Source organism: Boeremia exigua (assembly GCF_020726555.1).
Source record: "Boeremia exigua strain MPI-SDFR-AT-0100 chromosome Unknown C7974scaffold_1, whole genome shotgun sequence".
NCBI classification, from domain to species: Eukaryota; Fungi; Ascomycota; class Dothideomycetes; order Pleosporales; family Didymellaceae; genus Boeremia; species Boeremia exigua.
The window spans coordinates 1,416,767-1,430,316 of NW_025763518.1; the positions used below are offsets into that span (position 1 = coordinate 1,416,767).

General features: G+C 52.4%; 8 protein-coding genes across 8 annotated transcripts; 6 read left to right on the plus strand and 2 right to left on the minus strand.

The window, feature by feature from the left end:
* Positions 1–129: 129 nt before the first annotated feature.
* Positions 130–892, minus strand: C7974DRAFT_382649 (histone-fold-containing protein). The gene is made up of 3 exons (XM_046140694.1): positions 738–892; positions 515–652; positions 130–466 (listed from the first exon to the last, which is right to left on the minus strand). Exons 1-3 carry the CDS (start codon positions 745–747, stop codon positions 303–305), a joined length of 312 nt encoding a protein of 103 aa, XP_046002727.1. The 5' UTR covers positions 748–892; the 3' UTR covers positions 130–302.
* Positions 893–936: 44 nt separating this feature from the next.
* On the plus strand, positions 937–2,086 carry C7974DRAFT_382651 (histone-fold-containing protein). Its single transcript, XM_046140695.1, has 3 exons — positions 937–1,274; positions 1,442–1,777; positions 1,828–2,086. Exons 1-3 carry the CDS (start codon positions 1,250–1,252, stop codon positions 1,875–1,877), a joined length of 411 nt encoding a protein of 136 aa, XP_046002728.1. The 5' UTR covers positions 937–1,249; the 3' UTR covers positions 1,878–2,086.
* A 401-nt stretch (positions 2,087–2,487) lies between these two features.
* On the plus strand, positions 2,488–3,133 carry C7974DRAFT_371152 (uncharacterized protein; the record flags this gene model as incomplete). Its single annotated transcript, XM_046140001.1, has 2 exons — positions 2,488–2,650; positions 2,706–3,133. 2 exons carry the CDS (start codon positions 2,488–2,490, stop codon positions 3,131–3,133), a joined length of 591 nt encoding a protein of 196 aa, XP_046002729.1.
* A 361-nt stretch (positions 3,134–3,494) lies between these two features.
* Positions 3,495–5,476, plus strand: C7974DRAFT_382655 (exonuclease V a 5' deoxyribonuclease-domain-containing protein). The gene is made up of 2 exons (XM_046140696.1): positions 3,495–3,958; positions 4,020–5,476. Exons 1-2 carry the CDS (start codon positions 3,550–3,552, stop codon positions 5,249–5,251), a joined length of 1,641 nt encoding a protein of 546 aa, XP_046002730.1. The 5' UTR covers positions 3,495–3,549; the 3' UTR covers positions 5,252–5,476.
* Positions 5,477–5,821: 345 nt separating this feature from the next.
* C7974DRAFT_325235 (glycosyl hydrolase) lies at positions 5,822–7,714 on the minus strand. Its single transcript, XM_046138964.1, has 2 exons — positions 7,231–7,714; positions 5,822–7,182 (listed from the first exon to the last, which is right to left on the minus strand). The coding sequence occupies exons 1-2, from the start codon at positions 7,350–7,352 to the stop codon at positions 6,207–6,209; spliced, it is 1,098 nt and encodes a 365-aa protein (XP_046002731.1). The 5' UTR covers positions 7,353–7,714; the 3' UTR covers positions 5,822–6,206.
* A 45-nt stretch (positions 7,715–7,759) lies between these two features.
* C7974DRAFT_382657 (uncharacterized protein) lies at positions 7,760–9,792 on the plus strand. The gene is made up of 2 exons (XM_046140697.1): positions 7,760–7,981; positions 8,036–9,792. The coding sequence occupies exons 1-2, from the start codon at positions 7,806–7,808 to the stop codon at positions 9,591–9,593; spliced, it is 1,734 nt and encodes a 577-aa protein (XP_046002732.1). The 5' UTR covers positions 7,760–7,805; the 3' UTR covers positions 9,594–9,792.
* On the plus strand, positions 9,793–10,618 carry C7974DRAFT_382658 (uncharacterized protein). The gene is made up of 2 exons (XM_046140698.1): positions 9,793–9,912; positions 9,964–10,618. The coding sequence occupies exons 1-2, from the start codon at positions 9,814–9,816 to the stop codon at positions 10,594–10,596; spliced, it is 732 nt and encodes a 243-aa protein (XP_046002733.1). The 5' UTR covers positions 9,793–9,813; the 3' UTR covers positions 10,597–10,618.
* A 1,251-nt stretch (positions 10,619–11,869) lies between these two features.
* C7974DRAFT_299526 (aspartic peptidase domain-containing protein) lies at positions 11,870–13,167 on the plus strand (the record flags this gene model as incomplete). The annotated part of the gene is made up of 3 exons (XM_046137754.1): positions 11,870–11,971; positions 12,017–12,167; positions 12,227–13,167. 3 exons carry the CDS (start codon positions 11,870–11,872, stop codon positions 13,165–13,167), a joined length of 1,194 nt encoding a protein of 397 aa, XP_046002734.1.
* Between the last annotated feature and the right edge of the window lie 383 nt (positions 13,168–13,550).

Sequence of the window (13,550 nt, forward strand, 5' to 3'; positions counted from 1 at the left end):
AAGCCAATCAAGCATCTCAGCGCCGACCCACAACCGCTATGACCACCGCGTTCAACTAGCATCACAACAGACGCGTACTGTGTACAATACTTTCAAACAGAGCAAACATGTCAGGCAAAACGCACACGGTGTGAAGAATTATGGTATCATTCCATGTAAAAGCACTCAATCCCACTGATGTGACCGTAAACTCCGTAGCCTACTATACAAGGCATTGTGACCATCCACCCAAGCACCGAAACCGACCGAGGACCGATGAGGCCGGCAGAAGTCGTGATATGAAAACCGTGAAAGAAATGCGCTTAACCACCGAAACCGTAAAGGGTGCGGCCTTGACGCTTAAGGGCATAAACAACGTCGAGAGAAGTGACAGTCTTGCGCTTGGCGTGCTCAGTGTATGTGACAGCATCACGAATCACACCCTCAAGGAAAGTCTTCAGAACACCACGGGTCTCCTCGTAGATCACTGGAGGCAATTAGCTTTGCAATGTGCGAGACTGGGCGAGATACATACTGGCTGAGATACGCTTGACACCACCACGACGTGCGAGACGGCGGATAGCGGGCTTGGTAATACCCTGGATGTTGTCACGCAAGATCTTGCGGTGACGCTTGGCTCCGCCCTTGCCGAGACCCTTGCCACCTTTGCCGCCTGAGAGACGCGTCAGTACATGATTGAGACGGGCGTGCAAGACGCGATCGTGAAGAGACGCGTCGTGCTGGGGAGGAAGACTTACGTCCAGTCATGTTGATGTGTGGGGGAGTTGTTGGAAGTTGGGTAAGGTGATTGAAGCGGGCTGAAGCTGGAGAGGAGATGCAGTTGACTGGATGAGAATAGTGTATGAAGCTGGGGGCGTCCGGTGCTTAAGAGGACAAGGCGGGTCGTGCACTGCGGTCGCTGGATCACACACGCCTGACGCCTGCCGGCCCAGATCAACCACTGCGCACGGGCGCGCTTTCGAGATCAACGACCGTGCCCCTTCCTAATCGGGAGAGCGCCTTAGCGAGCCAATCACTGCAACTCGCTCTTACTTGTGAGTTTCGAAGTTGCTGTTCCCGCTGCAAAACAGCGTTGATGTTCTTGCGCCGCTTTCCAGCGCGCCTTCTGAGTTGATTTTCCAGGCAGCCGCCCGCCCCCCGTGCACTTATTAACCTCGCCCGCCCGCCTCCTCCCTCTCTCATCCACCACACCAGCTCCACTCCTCAGCCTCAACAATCATCTTCATCAACACAACCCACATCAACAGTCATGGCCCGCACTAAGCAGACCGCCCGTAAGTACTTCCTACACACATCGCATCGCTTGCAGCGCGCTGGTGTTGCTGCCGCAGCCTGTCTACTGCCGCCACCATCGCGCTGCACGCACCGACTTGGCTGCCTTTGCGCACTGCCTTCACATAATACTTCGCACTTTGCAACGCATAGCTAACACTTCATGCAGGTAAGTCCACTGGTGGCAAGGCTCCCCGCAAGCAGCTCGCTTCCAAGGCTGCCCGCAAGTCCGCACCATCAACCGGTGGTGTCAAGAAGCCTCACCGCTACAAGCCTGGTACCGTCGCTCTTCGTGAGATCCGTCGTTACCAGAAGTCCACCGAGCTTCTCATCCGCAAGCTGCCCTTCCAGCGCCTTGTTCGTGAGATCGCTCAGGACTTCAAGTCGGACCTCCGCTTCCAGTCCTCCGCCATCGGTGCTCTGCAGGAGTCCGTCGAGGCCTACCTCGTCTCTCTCTTCGAGGACACCAACCTCTGCGCCATCCACGCCAAGCGTGTCACCATCCGTACGTGTTCTCGAATCTTTTGCACACGGTCACCCACTAACAGACAACAGAGTCGAAGGACATTCAGCTCGCCCGTCGTCTCCGTGGTGAGCGTGGTTAAGCTCGTCACTTCTTGACGTCGGCCTCATGACAACCTCTTGGTCGGCGACGGATATTTGGTTACTTTCTTTGGGCGTTTTCACGGAATCATGGTCACGGTCTTCAACTCGGGTTTATGGGGGCACTTGAGCGGTGCTGAGCATGTAGTATATCCAGCTAATCAGTGAATGGTTCACTGACGATTGATGAATCAATCGTTCAAACTTCAAAGACGCTGTCTTGCTTGGTGATTGCGCGATGATTGACTTGTGTTCTAATTAACATTTCTGTCGCGGGTCTCTCCCATCAGCATCCCATTGGCATTCACGCGACGCGTCCCCTTCCATGTGTTAGGCGCATCTTGGCTGCAATGTGGTAAATCGCCGAACTAGGTATTGCATAGGCTATTTGGATAGCTATCTGTCAGCCGCTTCGTGTAGATGGTGCACCACTGAGAGTCTTTGGAGGCTGGACCCGATCACCCCGCAGTCACGCTCTCCGCGCGCCCGCTACCACAACCATGGCCATGAATGATACAAAGGCAGTTGTCGCGCCATGACTGCGCGTGCGAGTACTGCTACAGCCTCTGGCCTACTATCGTCAATCGAATAACAAGTCCTCACACTCCCAAGATGACCTGGCAGCAAGAGTTCTGGTCGTGGATGAGTCCATCTTATGTCAAAACCGCTGAGCCTCCAGCAGTGGGGCAGAAGGCGCCTTCAACACCGAAGCTCACAGTCCCCAAGGATGGGAAGCCCACGATCATCGCGTTCCTCAGGCACTGTGGCTGTCCCTGTAAGCCAAACCAGACCACATGTCTGATTGCGTACAATCTACTAACATCAAACAGTTGCAGAGAAGACATTCCTCAACATGCGCGATGCAGCTGCTACGAATCCCAACATACACTTCATTGCCGTCTCACACAGCGACCAAGAATCGACCGACCATTGGCTTGCCGCGCTGCCCGATACATCCAAGAACACCCAGCCCAATCTGCAGATTGTCATAGATGCCGAACGAGAAGCGTACGCCGCATACGGCCTCGGCATCTCCAGTTTCTATCACGTTCTCTCACCCGCTGGCTTGAGCAACTTGAACAAGCTAGGCAAAGAGGAGGGCATCTGGAATAGACCCACTGAGAGCGGGAACAGATGGCAGACTGGAGGCAACTATGGTATTGACAAGAACGGCATAGTGCAATGGAACGGCAAGCATCAGCGCGCTGACGACATGTCTGATTTCAAAGAGGGTATACCTCTCGTGTCTGCACATTAGTCGATATCGAGAGCACGCCGTTGTATGCTGCGCGAGAGAGTGGGATCTGGGAAATCGGAAGGGACATTCCTATCGTGTTGTTTGACTGATGCGTAATGTGGTCGTCATGATTCAGGCATGGGGCAGGTTATGTGGAGGTACCGCTTGTATTTAGTCTTCATGCTTGATTTGCATCGGATGGGCAGTTGACTTTCAACATAGCATAAAACACGTAGAGCGCAATGACTATTTTCAATGTATGGTGCAGTATCGAGCGTTCGACGCAAAGTCTGACGATGTTTGTTGTGCACGTTCGATAAGGATATTCGAGCACCCGATATCCATGACCTCACGCGAAGCGCGCCTCGGATGTCGCGTCTCGCGCTTGTTGCCACCCAACTCACAGCACCTCGGCACGCCGTCATGGTAATGGCAACATGTCTGCATCATCTGTACCGGTGACGCGCGCTTCAAGCTGTTATGGCTCCGAGGTCGAGATCGACCCTGACGCTTTTGCTTCCGTGAGCGACTACGGCTCAGAGTTCGACGCGACCGAGGTCGATGAAGATACAATTCTCGCAAACACTCTCGACTCGCTCGTCCAACAGCTTCCCAGATCCGTGGAGAAGAGCATTGTGCTTCCAAGCATTGAGTTCGAACAGCGCGAGGCAGCAGATGAAGAATCAAACGATCTTGGCGTACTGCCCAAGCCGTATGACTTACGCGTGGCGAAGAGCCACCGGCGCAATCATGAGGCCATCGATTCACGCAGACGCATCCAAAGTTCTCCAACCCGCGAGATGCTGGAAGTCGAGTATGACGAAAGGTCGCGTCGGGCATGGAGTGGTGCGTTGCTCTCAGCCCACCAGCCGCACGAACTGATAGACTGACAACTAACAGCGATTAGTCCCGCTTAAATCCTCACAATCATCGTCTCAATCAGGCGGAACTACAATTCACAGTGTGAGCTCTATCACAAGCACTCCACATATCGTTTCCTCCCACGAGGCTGCAGATGTTGATTCGCGTCCGCCCATCGAGCGCTTTCGCACAAAGCCCAAGAAGCCACTCTCTGTCACCGACCTTGTCTCACCAGCATGGTGCGAGTTACAATACTACTACACTTTGTCCAAGTTCGGGCGCAAGCCTCGGACGCAAGCCATGCGCACCGGGTCGAAGATCCACCAAAAGCTCGAAGACGAGGTACATACAACTGTACCAGTGCAGGTACAAACTAAAGAGGACCGGTTTGGTTTACGGATCTGGAACACGATATCGGGGCTGCGATGTCTGCGTGAGACTGGCCTAACAAGGGAACTGGAGGTTTGGGGTGTCGTCGAAGATCAAGTCGTGAACGGCGTTATTGACGAGGTCTCTTACGAATGTCCTGATCCTGAGTTCGAGGAACATGTTGAACGGACGAGAGCACAGCAGAGCGGTGGCACAGTACAGCTACCTACCAATCAGCTTCGTATTGCGGAAGCTTTTGCTAGGGCTTCAGGTGCGGACATCAACAGCAGCGCATGGGCAGATGGTGTCGAACCAATACAGCAAATCTACATCGCCGATGTAAAGACACGTGGTGTGCGCTCAAAACCAACCGGTGCATCACTGCGACCGACAAGGATGCAACTTATGTTGTACCACAAGCTTCTCGAGTCTCTGTCTCTCAATACCGTAGATGCCGAGACCATCTTCGCCCGCTACGACTTGGATCCACTACAGTCCTTCACAGAGATATTTCTACACGAGATTGGCGACGTTGGTTTCGAGAATGAAGCCGCTCGGTTCCCAAACCTGCTCTCGTTGTGGTCTTTGCTCATCACAGAGCTGCAACTTGCAATCCCTCCAGCAAGCCTTTCTTACGTTCTTTGTGCTGAGTTTCGCTATTCCAAAACAGGTGACATCATTGGCAACGAGCTTATCATGTACGAGGCAAACGTCCTTGAAGACTACCTTGAGGATGAGATGGCATGGTGGAAGGGAACAAGAGAAGCCAAGGGAGTGGCAATCGAAGACGCGTTCAAGTGCAGAATATGTGATTTTGCAGAAAACTGCACGTGGAGGCAGAAGAAGGTCGATGAGGCAGTTGAAAAGAGTAGACTTCGACGATTGGGAGGGGGGAAGAGCGCTGTTTGATGGCTCCTGTCGTGGTCTGAGAGCTATGGCGTATCTCCTGTCTTCTTGACCTTTCTTTTGGCATATCTTTGGTGATTTTGTTCCGACATCTCTGTCAGTCTGACTGGTATGCCTTCTTGATACATGATGACATCTTCGGTATATAACAATTCACTTTATGGTTTTATACAGATGCTCCAGCTGAGATTGATGGTGCTGATGCATCATGCATGTCCACTTATCGCGATGTGTAGCTGTCGTTCTGTTGCTTGAGTGCCTCGACACTATCGACCTCCGTGTGATGACATCATATTGCAATGTCCTTCTTCGGCATATCTGACTACATCTAAGTTTGTCAGTATTTGCATGTGAGTCTGTTCATCATGTCTACGGGTTTTAGGACGATTGAGGTCCCACGTTGTTGTGCTGTATTTTTCTATGAGGATGTGTTGGCCTTTTGATTAACATCTACACCTGCTCGACGTTTTTGGAAGTATGAGATCCTATTGCATCACTCTCTTTGATAGTTCAATAATAACTGACGTACTACTACAAGCACATACATGGAACTGAAACGCGTCCAGTAAAATTGCATCGGGTGTGATATACAGATGTACTGCTTCACCTGTGGGACCTCCAGCTAGCCACCATGTATCACATGCACAAAGGATCAACGTGGCCCTCTGCTCCTCATAGCTCTTCCCCTGCCATGGTATTAAAGGTATCATACAGAGAAGATAAGACATAAGTACGTATTCCCAATAGTACGCACTTTCAAATTTCATACGCGAATCAGGGCTAAGTTACCAAGGTGCAGGACTGACCAAGACGACCTCTCTTGACCAAATTGGCACATGTCTATTCAAGTGCAGCTAAACAGCTATCCACACACTGTGTAGCGACATAAAACCCCCAATATCCATACCTTAGACCGAAGCCAAAATGCCCTCAGATGTATGAATCGCCCGGGAGGAGTCTACTGCCCGCTAGGGGCCTTATACGGGCCATATCCAGGTCTAGGAAAGTTCGGGGTCCCATCATCATTCCACGTGAATGTCTGTGCGCGTATCGTCCTTGCGCCCCAGCCATTCGCCGGGTCGCGCATGCCATGATAGACAATCCAATTCTCTGTTCCATCAGGGCTAGTGGTGAAACTCGCATGCCCGACGCCATATGACTCCTCGCTTGGATTTTGATAAAAGACAGGGTAAGGGTGCTTGCGCCAATCGCCTGGATTCATCGGGTCGTCGCCGATGAGCTCCAACTGTGCAAGACAGTAGTTTCGGTTGTCCGAACGAGCGGCGCTATAAATAAGGAAGTTCTGCTGTGTGCTGGGGTTAATGAGTTGCTGGGGAGCCTCATTAGAGGAAAGACGATCGTTGCCCGCGCGTCCAAACGGAGTCTTCTCCCAGGCATACTCTGGCACCGAGATGATCTGACGTTCCGTAAACGGCGAAGACACTGTCCATGGGTCGGATAGCTTGGTGATACAAAGGTTGGCTGGCCACCCATCGTACTGGCGAAACCAGCACGAGTAGATGTGATATAGCTGATTATTGTGCTGAAAGTAGGTGCCATCTATGGCGAACTGGTTGTACGTGTTGAGCTCGCCCTTGTAGGTGTAGGAGGCGGTCCAGGGATCAGAACCGATGCCCTCAACCACGTACATGCGATGGTTGACAGCTGGGCAATTGTACTCGCACCACATCTCGGTCTCGGGAGGGGGAGAGTCGAAACGTGGGTCTGCAGTGAAGATAACATACCAATTGCCGTTGAGATTGTGAAGTTCGGGTGCCCATAGATCCGTGGAGTAGTTCATGCCTGCAGGCGGCTTGAAAAGCAGCTTAGATTCAGCATTGTTCCAATCAGTGAGGACTTTGCTGCGCTGTAGAGTGATGTCTTCGTTGTTAGTGTAGGTCATGTAGTAGTAGTCTTCATGGCGAAAGACCCAGCTAAAGATTGTCAACTTGGGAATCGTGATGTATGGGAAGAACGCTTACGGATCGGCACCCACAGCGTCGAGAATCGGGTTCGTGAATGTGGCGTTGGAGTTGGTCCCGTTTGGGGCGGCGTAGCAAGCACATGCAGCAGCGAGTGCCGCCGCTAGCAAAAGCTTGAACATATTTGGCTATTGCCAAAAGTGTTGTTGTGCTCGGAAGCAGTTGATTGGAAATATACAGGAGACGGAGGAAGTAGCCGGGTGTCAACGTTATATACCCAGGGACGAGGGGCGGAGAACAGGCGGGCGAGTTCGGTGTAAGATGCTAGGTGAAGGTGGATGCACCACTGATCTGCATGGGCATTCCCACATGGCTGGGATGGGTGATGTGCCTTCACGTTACACTGCGAGAAGGGCGATATGTCACTCATGCACATGAGTACATTAGGATTGTAGTTGAGAACACAGCGCAGGCGAACTAAGCCATGACATTGTCACTCAACCTCTCGCCCGATTGTTCGCAGTGAACAGCTGTGGCACCCGTGAGCAGCCCTGAGTGACGCGTGCGGGGAAAGCGCGGAGTGCAGACACGCTAGAGGAACGCCGCTTCGGTGGTGTCGGCAGCTTTTCCGCGCTATGCACCACTGCGATCATCTGCTCTCAGGGAAAATGAACAACTCCCAGTTTCGCCGACTGCTGCTCAGCGACCAGCCCAAGCAGCAGGATGGGAGTAAGCAGAGTGCATCACCGGCCTCGCGCACGCCTGGTGGCGCACTCGGTGCACGCAAGCATTCAAGCATCCCCATGACACCGTAAGAACTGGCTCCAAGAAAGAACCGCAACTCTCCGTCCTAACACGGCTACAGGCGCCAGGTAGGCAGAGGCACAGTGCAGGCAGACTTTGCTCGCCAACTGGCAGAGCGTAATGCGAAAGCGAATCCACAGAAGAAGCCCCGCGCTTCAGCACCCAAAGGCACCCGGCTTGCCGATGGCTACACCGATCGAACGAAAGAACGGGTCAGCGAGGAAGACAACGAGATCGCCAAACGCATCAAAAACCTCGACGAAGCGATGAAGCTCGGACAAATCGACCGCGAGACATTTGAGAAGCTTGTGTCGGAAATCACAGGCGGCGATGTCAGCATGACACATCTAGTCAAGGGACTAGACAGGAGACTGCTTGAGCGAGTGCGGCGGGGCGAGGACGTTTTGGGCGGCGATCAGACTCCATCGGCCAAAGTGGACGAAGAGGGGGAAGCTGGTGAAGACTTCGAGGATGCCTTTGACGAGCTAGCTGATGCAGATGTTGGCCCCGTCAGTCGCGAGAAGGTTGAGAAGAAGGGCGAAAGGATGCTAGCACCGCCACCGCCAGTCGCAGGCGCGAAACGGACACGAGCGGACATACTGGCAGAGCTGAAGCGACAACGCGAGGACGCAGCGAAAGCAGCAGAAGCAGAGCACGAGAGAAGATTCCCAACATTAGGTCCCGGTTTTCGAAAAGTCACCTCTCAGGGCGAGCAATCGAGGATTGAGATTGACGAAAAGGGCCGCGAGGTCTTGATTATCAGAGGGCCCGACGGGAAGGAGAAGAGGAAAGTCAGGAAGCAGAAGGTTGAGGAACAGCTGGTCCCCGAAATGCGGCATGATCTGGACGATGTAACGAAGCCAATAAACATGCACAACCTGCCAGAACCAAAGAAGCAAGAAGAGTCAGAGGATGAGGATATATTCGCAGGGGCCGGGTCGAGTTACAACCCTCTTGCGAGCCTCGGTGATGACGACGACGACGACGACGAAGACTTAGATCAAGCGGGAGAAGCTGCCGCAGACACTATCATCGAGAAAGAGTCTGCAATATTGAAACTTGATCCTGCAGCTTCCGGGATACCTGAACCAGGTCTCGCAGTGGAAACACCGAAGTCCAGCCAGCCTCTTCGAAGTGTGAAAAGAGATTACTTCAACTCCGGGAATCTTCAGAATAACGCTTCTAACACCACCCCTAATGTTTCCTCTGCGGATGCTACCGTCCGTGCTGCTCTGGCCAAGGTGCGAAATCTTGATGAAAAATCAATGCTTCTACAGAATCTATCCTCTGCCGACGCGGATTCTGAGGAAGCTCGTCTCAAGAAACGTGCCGCCGCTCTTGCAGCATCAGATCGGGACATGGAAGACATAGACTTGGGCTTTGGCGAGTCGCGCTTCGATGATGCTGATGAGATGGAGCAAGACGGAGAGAGAGTCAAATTCAGCGAATGGAAGGGACTCGGCGCTGGTGGCGACGACGACGATGACGGTGATGGGCCAAAGGCAGCGAAGAAGAGGAAGCGAGCACCAAAAAGGAGGAAAGGAGACGCCAACAATGCTGACGATGTCCTCAAAGTAATGGAAAGACAGAGAATAGAGAAGTCGAAGCCTTTAGGATAGAGCATCTGATCATAGTAATTATTTTCACACTACACGCAAAAGGCTTTTGAATAGCCGTAGACTATCCTCGAGTCTGAAAACTGTTCTGGACGTCTACTGAGGGTCTCGCCGGTACATCTGTCACATGCTGCACTTGACAAGGTCAGATACGCTAGTGCGTCATTGAGACTTACAAGCGACGTACAGAAACAGCCACCAAGCCTGACCAAACATCACCAACATGCCTCAACGACCGCGGCAGTCTGCTCTTGCCAACGTACCGAGGGTTGTCATTCGCCCAGCATGGGATAACATGATCGCTGTATTGTATCTGCCAAAGGTATCCATCCACTCTTCCTAAACATGGTGAGATTGAGCTGATAGGCAACAGGGCATCTTGTTCTTCATCACGCACCCGTATCTCTATCCGATGCTCAAGACTCGTCTTTTGCCTGCCTTTCTGCTCAGTACATTCGTCTTGCTGAACCTGTTCTTCTGGACCTATCTGCCACAAGTGGCGTTCCTTTCGATATTCCACAAGGGTGGCAGTGCATGGGTGAATGGCACATTTCTAGTCCTTGGTGAGGGTGCAGCTGTGGTGGCTATTTTGTTTGAATCTTTCTTGGTGGACGAAACTCAAGTGGACATCTTCGATGCGGTTATGATTCATAAAGGTTATGAAGACCTTATACGCCAGCACCGTCCGGTGTCAGAGGACAACCTGGACAGCCCCGTTCGCCGCCTTGGAAAGCCAACAAAGACCTCGGTCTATGCGCCTTTCTCCTTCCGCCAGATTGCTGAGTTCATTATACTGCTGCCCCTCAATTTCGTGCCGTATGTAGGAGTACCAATGTTCCTCTTTCTTACTGGATATCGCGCGGGGCCCTTCCAGCACTGGCGGTACTTTCAGCTCCTGGAATTTGACCGTAAGCAAAGAGAAAAGTTCGTGGGCAAGTTGAGGTGGCAGTATACATGGTACGTTAAGTCAGATGAAGCACCCTGCATCCTACTGACAACCTCTTAGGTATGGTACCATCTATCTGTTGTTACAGTTGGTCCCGCCTCTTGGCATGTTGTTCCTCCTGACAGCCGCTGTCAGCTCTGCGTTGTGGGCAGCCGACCTAGAAACCGCGCGACGAGAGCAGGCAGAGCAACCGAACGCGCCTCGGTACACGGATGAACCGAACGCTGCGGTATGAGGCACGACACAACAAGAGTAGAATCACACACCGAATTTAACTGCTTTATTGGATTTGTACTCGCAGATTATTCACGTGAGCTTCTGGAGCGTTTGCATGTACATGTCAGCTCGCAAGTAACAAAACGTGTTGTGTCAACCGAGCTTCTGCAGGGACTGCGCAGCTAGACGGGCCTCATTCGAACCAACCTTGAAATACTGTAGATGGCGATGCAAATTGACTTCTGCGTAATACAGCACTGCGTCTTCTGGAGACCGGAGCAACCAAAGTACAGTGCAGTCTCGAGATCGTCAGCAGCTCCATGTGAGACTACAAGAGGTCACTTGACAAGAGAACGTAACAAGTTTGTAAGAACGACGTCAACGGATACACATGTGGTTAACGGACCTGAGTGAGTTCTGTGAGGATCAAAGCGGACGTTTGTGGGTATCTCCAGGGCCGGAACAGGGAATGCAGGGATCTAAGCTCTGCGGTGCCGAAAACGTCTGGAAGGAAGTGGCATACGTGAACGGGTGTACCAACAAGGGACTAATGCGCAACCAATGAGGTCTTGACCACCAAACGGCTTTGAATCATGTCCCAAGTAGACCCTCTTTGCTAGAACTTCAAAATCAGTCGTCAGCTTTAGATTCAAGGAAAGTCTTTAAAATCCTCGTAATATTTACCTAAATAGACCCTGATTTCTTCGTATAGGTGACCACCTTAACTTAGACTGCCTGTAGGTGCGTCATGGAGGTTGTTCCCAGAAGAGAAAGGCCTGATCTCAGGCAGCTGATTGGACAGCGAGTCCTGCTGGCTTGCCCATTATTCTCTTATTGGTACGCCCGTTAATCTCTTACAGACGTGCCCATTAGCACTTCCCGTTAGCATGCCTCTGGGGAGTGGGCCAGCCACCCAGAGTTTCATCATATGCAGGAACTGGCGCGGAGCGCACGTGCATGAGTGAGCAGGTGACGACACTGCGATAGCTCCTGCCGCTAGGCTGCCCCAGCCTCCCCAGGTAACCATAACCGCCCGCTCATCGCAACCCTTCATCATCCACTCCACCTGCATTGCTCAAGTGCAGTCTATCATCAACACAGATCGTTTATTGCCATCATGAAGACGGCTATTCTCCTTGCTGCGGGCGCCCTGGCGTCGCCTGCCGTTGCCGGCGTGCACAAGATGAAGCTCCAGAAGGTGCCTCTTTCGGAGCAGCTGGTAAGTCACTGCCTCGCGGTGGCGATACGAGCTGACAATGTCCAGAAATACGCAAACATTCAGGAGCACGCAAAGGCGCTCGGCCAAAAGTACATGGGCATCAAGCCTGAAGCCCACGCCGAGCAGATGTTCAAGGCACCCTACGTCGCCGATGGCTCGCACCCAGTCCCCGTCAGCAACTTTCTGAATGCCCAGTGTACGTTCCGATCTCATCGCATCTCACTCATAGGTTTCATCAGTGACTGACCTAACCAGATTTCTCTGAGATCTCTCTCGGCACTCCCCCGCAAGACTTCAAGGTTGTTCTCGACACCGGAAGCTCCAACCTCTGGGTACCATCATCAGAGTGCAACTCCATCGCCTGCTACCTCCACACCAAGTACGACTCGTCAGCATCCTCGACTTACAAGAAGAACGGCACCTCGTTCGAGATTCGCTATGGATCTGGTGAGCTTAGCGGCTTCGTCTCCAACGACGTGTTCCAGATCGGTGACCTCAAGGTCAAGCACCAGGACTTCGCCGAGGCCACCTCTGAGCCCGGCCTTGCCTTTGCCTTTGGCCGTTTTGATGGTATCATGGGACTTGGCTATGACACCATCTCTGTCAACAAGATCGTTCCTCCCTTCTACAACATGCTTGACCAAGGTTTGTTGGACGAGCCCGTTTTCGCCTTCTACCTCGGCGACACCAATGAAGGTCAGGAGTCCGTTGCCACCTTCGGAGGCATCGATGAGAGCCACTACAGCGGCAAGCTTATCAAGCTTCCTCTGAGGCGTAAGGCTTACTGGGAGGTTGACCTTGACGCCATCACTTTCGGAAAAGAGACTGCAGAGATGAGCAACACAGGTGTCATCCTGGACACCGGCACATCTCTTATCGCCCTTCCTTCCACCATCGCCGAGCTTCTGAACAAGGAGATCGGTGCTAAGAAGTCATACAACGGCCAGTACACCGTTGAGTGCAACAAGCGTGATAGTTTGCCCGACCTCACTTTCACGTTGACTGGCCACAACTTTACCATCGGTGCTTACGACTACATCCTCGAGGTTCAGGGATCTTGTATCTCTGCCTTCTTCGGCATGGACTTCCCCGAGCCCGTAGGACCTCTTGCTATTCTTGGTGACGCCTTCCTTAGGAGGTGGTATTCTGTTTACGATGTTGGTAACTCAGCTGTCGGTCTCGCCAAGGCCAAATGAGTGGTTGTCGATGATGTTGGGATGCGTTTGGAGTTAGGAGGAATCCGGAACTATTCAACTACATGTAGCAATGCCCGGTCTACATATTGTATACAACATTAATGAATTGCGTTGTTTCTGTCTGCATAGACTGCTGGGCTCATGTATCAGCGAATCGAGCATATAGCGCGTCCCCGGCGAAGGTACTTCCCACGACGCTTTTGACTCAAGGTGACACATGAGCTATGAGTATGCCCTTAGGTACTTGGTAGCGTGATTTGTTATCGATACTGACGAGTCGCTCGCAGGTGACGTATGGCATGTCTAAGCCTCAACAGCTCGGTCACGCTTGACCATTCGTGTGCGATTCGTGAATGTCTCGAAGAGACAGGCATAGCGGGGGC